This window comes from Egretta garzetta, unplaced genomic scaffold (assembly GCF_000687185.1).
Source record: "Egretta garzetta isolate BGI_Z169 unplaced genomic scaffold, ASM68718v1 scaffold87, whole genome shotgun sequence".
NCBI lineage: Eukaryota > Metazoa > Chordata > Aves > Pelecaniformes > Ardeidae > Egretta > Egretta garzetta.
Genome location: NW_009260286.1, coordinates 3,036,296 through 3,043,525, shown reverse-complemented (window position 1 = coordinate 3,043,525; position 7,230 = coordinate 3,036,296). Strand labels below are relative to the sequence as shown.

The following is a 7,230-nucleotide window of genomic DNA, read 5'->3' as shown; positions in this document are numbered from 1 at the left end:
CCGTATCCCTGTGGTGAAGTGCCAAAAAGACTTGGTTACCTATCCCTCTCTTTCTCAAAGCACATCCCATGAAGGAAGAGTATGACATGCTCCTTTTTTCCTGAAGGCAACATGATGGGACTTGACCTTGCTGGTTCCTACCACAAGTTCTGGAAGGACATGCAAGTACGGTGCTCAAAGGGCATCTCGTTGATGTACTATGGCAGACCCAGTGGTATGAAAGAATGCCTGCATCTACAATGCCAGTGGGTAGAGTGAGGTAGCTCACCTACTTTCTCCATCACCATCACTTAGTATTTGTTGGTAAGCCAAGAAATTAGTAATCAGTAAAAGGCTGGTCAATGGACATGAAGAGGGAAGATATTTGTTTGAATGGACATGGGTATCTTGCCATGAAACGAAATCTTTCATTACACTTACAAAACAAGTGGTTCTTCTCAAAGCTCAACACTTGTTAATGTAAAGTAGGTGATTCTATTTAAAATAATTCTCATTTCCTTTGAGCAGGTATCCACAGAGAATAGAGTCTTCAGTTTGCTATGAGAACATTTATCATATTCTCTTCTCCCTCATGTTGTGACAAGCACAGCCCACGCACATTTTGCAGACTCATTTGTCTCCATAACAGTCTCTTCCTCAAGAGTTACAAGTCACTGCTGGGGATTCACTGCTGTGCTGACAGCACTGTGGTGCTACTGCTGCTACAACCACCCAGGTACCATAAAGATCACGAAGGACTTGGTTGCTCCTGTGTTCTGCTCTGAACATCATATTTTCCCCATCTCCCCTTTAGAAGAAGAAGGTTCTGCCTTCCTCTGCCCTAGGTAGTACTCTCTGATCTCTGTGCATGATTCACTGGAAGTACATTTTCCAGTAAGTCAGACACTTCTTGGTTTTTATTCTCTTTTTTTATTTATTCTTAGGCCTCAAAACATGCTCAAGCCCCCATGCCAGACAGACTGCAGGGTTCAGCTCATGTTGAACGCTTCCTCTCACCACAAAGGGTCACTGCCTGGAAAACAGAATGCGGCACTGCCCTGAAAGATGTAACACCAGTCTGGTGGTAAGGGAAGGTGGGAGATGACTCAAATGCTGCCTATACATTTATAAGACCTGACACAGTCCTGCTAAGGCTTCCAGCTGAACAGAAAACAAAGTGCATTGTGTATAACCACTTGAGAAAGTTCAGCTACAGGATTTCAGGTGACTGCAATGAATTTACATAGAGGTGAGGTGAAGTATGCTACTAGGTTAAAACAGCACTGCCAATCCTCTCCCCACCCTTTAACAGCTTCTCCTTTACCCGAAGTCGCCTTGCATTCACTCTACCAGCTCTCTATGATGTGCAGATAACCCTGTGAACTAGGCTTATCAGGGGGATCTCAGAGGGTGTTAAGCACTCAAACAGGATCAACAGATCCTGACCCATCCACCTGTACCTCCTGCACAGCCAGCAGCTGCCTCTGGATTCCCATAGCAACTTTCCCCTTGGACCACTGGCATGATTTTCTGCTTCATTACGTGTATTCATTTCCAGTTGGATCTTGATGACTTGTCAACTACGGAAAACACTGGGACAATTCAAGAATAAATGAAAACTACTGCAATTTAAAAGAAATGGAATCTTTTCCCATGTGTTTCCACAACCATCTGGATGTGCTGCTAACACTGATGACCTCAAACTGATCTAAAAGCACAATCTATTGGTCTTGGAGCAGACTTCAGAGACCTTTCTCTGCCACAAAGGAAGAGAAAACATAATCCAAAGGACGTTAACATGACAGATACAGAAGCTCTCTCCAGCAGTGGATAATAATGCAAGGACTGCATTAAAAGAGGCACTTCTCTTCTAGCCGTATGAACAATCTGCATGAGATTGCTAGCAGAGGAGAAAGCAAACATAAAAATATTGCAAGCACACACGTGTTTGTTCCCAATATACCACAGCACTAAATCAGGTCATGTCCTGCCCCATCAGCTTTGATAAACGTCAGGTAGGCTGTCAGGATGTAATGTGAGATGGCATCCAACCCAATTTAACCTGTTTAAATTTAAAGTCAGGTGTTACCGCTGAGATAGCTAGCACTTTTGCATGTGTAGAAAGCAACAGCTGCAAAACTACCTGCTTCAGGAGAGGTTGGAAACCACACACAGATTCCCTCTCCTGGGTTTAGTACCTGTTGCAGAAAACATACGTGCTAACGGGAGCTCGCTGGCAAGAATTAGCACTGAAAGCAGATTGGCCTCATCATTCAGACACCAGCCTGAGATCCAGAAGGCATGAATTTGACTCTTTAATGCAGCACAAATTCCCTCGTGATACTGGTCAAGGGGCAGGTAACTCTGAGCTCCGGACTCTGAGCTCAGATCCTCCTTTCCACTAGATTAAAAATTAAATGCAGGGTGATAGAGATTTTAATGAGCTGTGGAGATGTGCACAGGATTCCTCCTGGAAGTGTGCATGGAGATCTGTGAGCCACCAGCAAAAGACCATTCCTCTTGTGGCAAGAGCCCGATTTCAGCTCACTGAAGCTGAATTTCTCTTTGTTTCTGGGCTTTGTTTCTCACTTTTCATAATGGAGGTCAGTTTTCACCACCTGTGGATCGCTTGCAGAAAGTGGAAGTGTCATGTTAGAAAACAAGGACTAGATGGCATGCCTTGGGCCTTCAAGACCCTTCCTTTGGAGTCACAGAATAACCTACCTTTCTCAAAGGATGTTCCTAATTTCCTTTTTAATATGTTTGATTTCCAAGCTCCATGACACATATCTTTTACTGGTAAGTACAAATACTGATTCACAGTTAGCATTCAAAGTATTTAAGCTTTTCCCTCAAATTAATCTCTTTTGAGGTCTAAATAACTCCTCAGATCACCTTCATCCTACACAACAGATTTGACATGCATACCTTAGCAGTGTCTCAATGTCCTCCTCAGGACCCGTGTTCAGCACGTACTCCCTGTCCTTACAGGCAGCTGGCAGCAGTAGTGAGTCACCCGGTCTTACCACCCCACCAAGGTCTGGATCTTCAAATAATTTCAGATCTAGAAAGAGGAACCAGAAAGTGCTGTAGTTAAATCATGCTACATAACACAATACCTGCATTAACACTACCTAGTAAATCTGGCTAGATGTAGACAATTCTTTTTTTACAAGGACTTCTAGTCCACAGAGTGCAGTGATACTCTGCACTCTCAGGGCTTGGTAAATCTGCTTTCTTCTTGCATTCAGAAGTAGGTCACATTACTCTTGTTAGTGTGGCATGAATGACTGTGGGACAGCCAGCTCCCACAGACCTATAATATTCAAAAATGTCAATGGTGAACAGCTATGGGAACTACAGGTCTTGTTTTTTCTTTCTGAATGATTCTAGATGATTCTGCCCCAGCTGAAGATTTGCCTTAACATTCCCAAGTCATTATTTAGCCTGCATACTCTATATCACTACACTTTAAAAGCCCAGTTATACATATGCTTTAGATAAAACAATCTGTGTATATACAAATATAGAACAGATTTACTCTCTTTCGTCTTCTTCCTGGGACCAATTGATGAGAAATCTTTTCCTGGGCCAAAGAGTTCTTCATCTGGATCTACTTCGTCTTCAAAAATCGTTAATTTGGGCTTCTCTTCCTTGGTTGGAGGAGCAGATGCCTTCTTTGTTTTTTTAGTTCTAAAACATAAGAGACAAGAAAGTCAGCTGCAATTCTTCATTTAACAAGAAAGATTTATGGCTACAAAGTCTCATAAGCTGAAAATAGATGGAGGCTGGGAAAGGATTAGAGAAAGGTACATAGGCATCTGTTAGTCGGTGGCAGGAACAGAATATTGAGCTGGAGGGACTGTTGGTCTGACATTCTCTACCTGTACTCATATTTTGCATTCTTAAGAACTATCAAGGAACCCAATGGGAACTGAAAGAGCAGGGATAACAGTGCTGTAGTCTGCAAACTAACACTCAATCACATTTGTTTTAGGCAGCTTTACTCCTCCCACACAGAAAGCTTAAAATAAGGAAGAAGAGCAGTTCCAGCAACACTGTCATAGACAGGCAAGAAAAGGGATGGCTTGAAAAACAAAGTGCAGGTTGGGCCATTGCACTGATCCCTTTGGACAGGTTTTTAAAAATCTCTTTGGCTCCATTTCCTTGTCCATGCTCGCTGCTGTTTTTGACTGCTGCGTAGTCCTTCCGTAAAGGTGTTAGACACTCCCCTCATCCTCCTCAGAGGAAGCATGGTATGAAGACTACATCACCTTTAAATTGAAGCAAGCAGGGACTGGAAGATACTTGGTTTGACAGACTGCTATTTGCAGAATTTACAAATGTCACTCAGTACTTTCTTGAACCAAGGACGGGATTAACTTCCTCTAAATTTAGTCTTCTACAAATTTGACAGTGAGACAAGGTTAATTTTTAGGCTTCTTCTCAACTCAGTGGAAAGAGACAGACATCTCCATAGGACAATTAATCCCATCTATTTTAAACACTGATAGTTGGATGCAATAAATCTCTGAAGATCTCTTCCTCTCTCCTCAGCTGGAGAAGTAAGCTAAAAACTAGTTTGGATTAGAGGTGTCATTTGCACATGGCTTAGACAAGGAGAGCTGAATCCCCTTCCAAGAACAGTGAAAAGCATGTGCCTCATGCTCTCGTACCTAGGAGCCATCTTCCACTAGCTGAAGCTACAAGGCAGCTTCCACAGTAGGGCAGCTTGAGTTATGAGGCAAACCGGATGGCATAAAAAAGAAATTTAGAAAACGGGACAAAAACCTTTGAATGAAAAGTCCAATTCAAACCAAGCTGGAAGAGAAGCATTCCTTGGGACAGCATGTCCTTCCTAAGAAATTGCCGTATTTCAGAAATCCTTACTCTTAGCTGTCATGGCCTTGCAATTTCTAAGGTAGCCCCTTCAAGCACCTCCTACAATAGAAGATCTGATCTTCTCCTTTGCAGACAGCAGGTCAGGTTTCAGCCTAGAGCAAACCCAATTATCAGCACTTAACATGACATAGTCATCAAAAACTAAGAACAAGGTCAAAAGATTACACATACATTCCAACTACATTAAAGAATTTTGTAAAATCCTCTTCTAGTTACAGCTGCACACAAAAGAGTGGAGTCCAGTTACTTCCAGTTATTTTCACAAGTTTATTATCACCAAAATAGAACTCATGGATGATATTACCTTGGTACCACTGCTTCACCTCTTAGCAATGGGAAATGCTGCCCTTTAGAGGCCTATGAGCAAGCCCCATGCAGAACTTAAATACAGCCTTATCTGGAAATATACCCTATTTGATATACTAAAGGTATCTGCAGTCGTCAGCAACTAATTTGCCGGACTATTTATGATACAAACCTTCTTTTTAAAGCAGGAGAAACTTCCATGGCTTTCTTTTTTTCACATTTATATTCATTATGGGTATGTTTTGAGTGACTTCTATATTTGAGCTGCTTTTGAAAGGTCAGCTCCAAGGAACTGCCTCAAACTGAAGCATTTGTAAAAGAGCCTTCTTCCAAAACCTGACAAAATCTAAAGTTATAATACGTACAGCCAGACAGCTTTCACCCGGGAGTTCTACACAAACTCAAATTCATTGCTTTCTTAACTGTGGTGAGAAATGTATCACTCAAATGAACCTAAGTATTAAAGGAAAAGGTGAAAAATGAAAGCCATTATATTTGACAACAAAGGAACAGTAAGACTGAGTCTTTCAGAACTGACAAACTGATTAAAAATAGAATTAATAGACACAAGTAAATCCAATCTGCTGGGGAAGGAGCAAACTTCATTTGCATAATTCATGCCTTGCAAAGCATTCTTTGAGAAGTGAGTGACAACATAGGCGAGGATTTGCCAATCCACAGAAAGCCAGAAAGTCTTTGACAAGTTCCTTCGTCCATTCGGGGAGTTCCAACAGCTCTCCTGATGCATAAGAGCCTGCTATGCCACAGGTACTTACATACATGAGCCAATACATTTTCAAGCAACAGGTCTCCACCCCAGTGAAGTTAACAAGGACTTTACTAATAGTTAGCTCAAGTTTTTGCAGCAAAGAGTACCACAATTATGGGAAATACCAAAGAAAGATAAGAGAACCATAGAATGTCATGAAGAACAGCATGTAAAACAAAATTAATTGAACTGAAAGGTCCTGGTAATAACCTTCTGTTTAGTCTCGCCATCAAACCAGCCCACTTACACTGGCTCGTCTTCTGTTTTGCCAGGGGACTCCACTGGCAGTTACAGGGCACGGGGCCAAACCCACAGGGCTTCACTGCTACCAGTAGGAACATGAAGTTGTTGTTTGTCTGCCTTCAAGTTGTTTCCCCTCATTACCCTTCTAAGGAAGCCACAGTTGGACTGCCAAGTAATTCCAGCATATCCATACAGGGACTCTGTTGAGGTTAGTCTCTAACTGGGAAACAGGATTCCCACGGTTCTGTATTTAGCTGTGCCAGTCCAGGCTGTGCACTGCTGACCAGAGGTTTTATGGATGAGAGAGGGTGTGTAAGAAGTTTCAGAGCCTGTCTGAGGTCCTGGTTTCACAATCAGCTTCAGCTGGCTCGAGTGTATGTCTGCCTGCCCACCCAGCCCCTCTCTATATATTCCCACTGCCTCCCCATCAGCAGGGAACAAGGACTCAGCTGGAACTGAGCTGATCGTGAAGCCACATGTTGGTAGGGACACAAAAGGAGAAGGTGCAAGGACAGTTAATTTGATGATCCTAATGTACCAGGGTGCAGTAAGCTCATGTAAGGATGCAGAGGCTTTTGGGAAGACAGAAATGAAGGGGCATTTGGTCTCCCAAAGTGTCACTGTACTTGAGCCCTGCACTTCATTAGCACCTTCATACACTCACAACCTTGGCATCTGACTTTTTGAAACTACCTGCATCCAGCTGGCAGAAGATGACCATTGCTATTTCTTTGTTGCTGAAACAAGGGAACCTTGGAACATCACTCTAGTGAATTTTAAAAACCTTAACAAAAACCAAACCAGCCCTAAAGGTGACGTATCCTTTGTTCAGCTGAACCTATTTACCCGGTTGGGCTCACTGACTTCTATACACGAAGCACTGTGAGACTGACTCAAGTAACACTGATACCCTAAGGGTCAAAAAGACCCCAAATGTAAAACGGCTTACATGCATAAGATTTAGGCCTTATTGTCTAGCTTGCTGTTACTTTGCTAAAATTAGTATTGTCTAGTTTGCTGTTGCTTTGTTA

At 42.5% G+C, this 7,230-nt stretch overlaps 1 protein-coding gene across 1 annotated transcript in view; it reads right to left on the bottom strand.

Moving 5' to 3' along the window:
* Positions 1-7,230, bottom strand: part of HS1BP3 (HCLS1 binding protein 3) — a 58,109-nt gene that overhangs the window by 4,204 nt on the left and 46,675 nt on the right. The window contains exons 6-7 of the mRNA XM_035897942.1: positions 3,521-3,672; positions 2,908-3,043 (exon numbers count right to left, since the gene is read on the bottom strand). Coding sequence (XP_035753835.1) covers positions 2,908-3,043; positions 3,521-3,672 — 288 coding nt within the window. The remainder of the gene's footprint in view (positions 1-2,907; positions 3,044-3,520; positions 3,673-7,230) is intronic.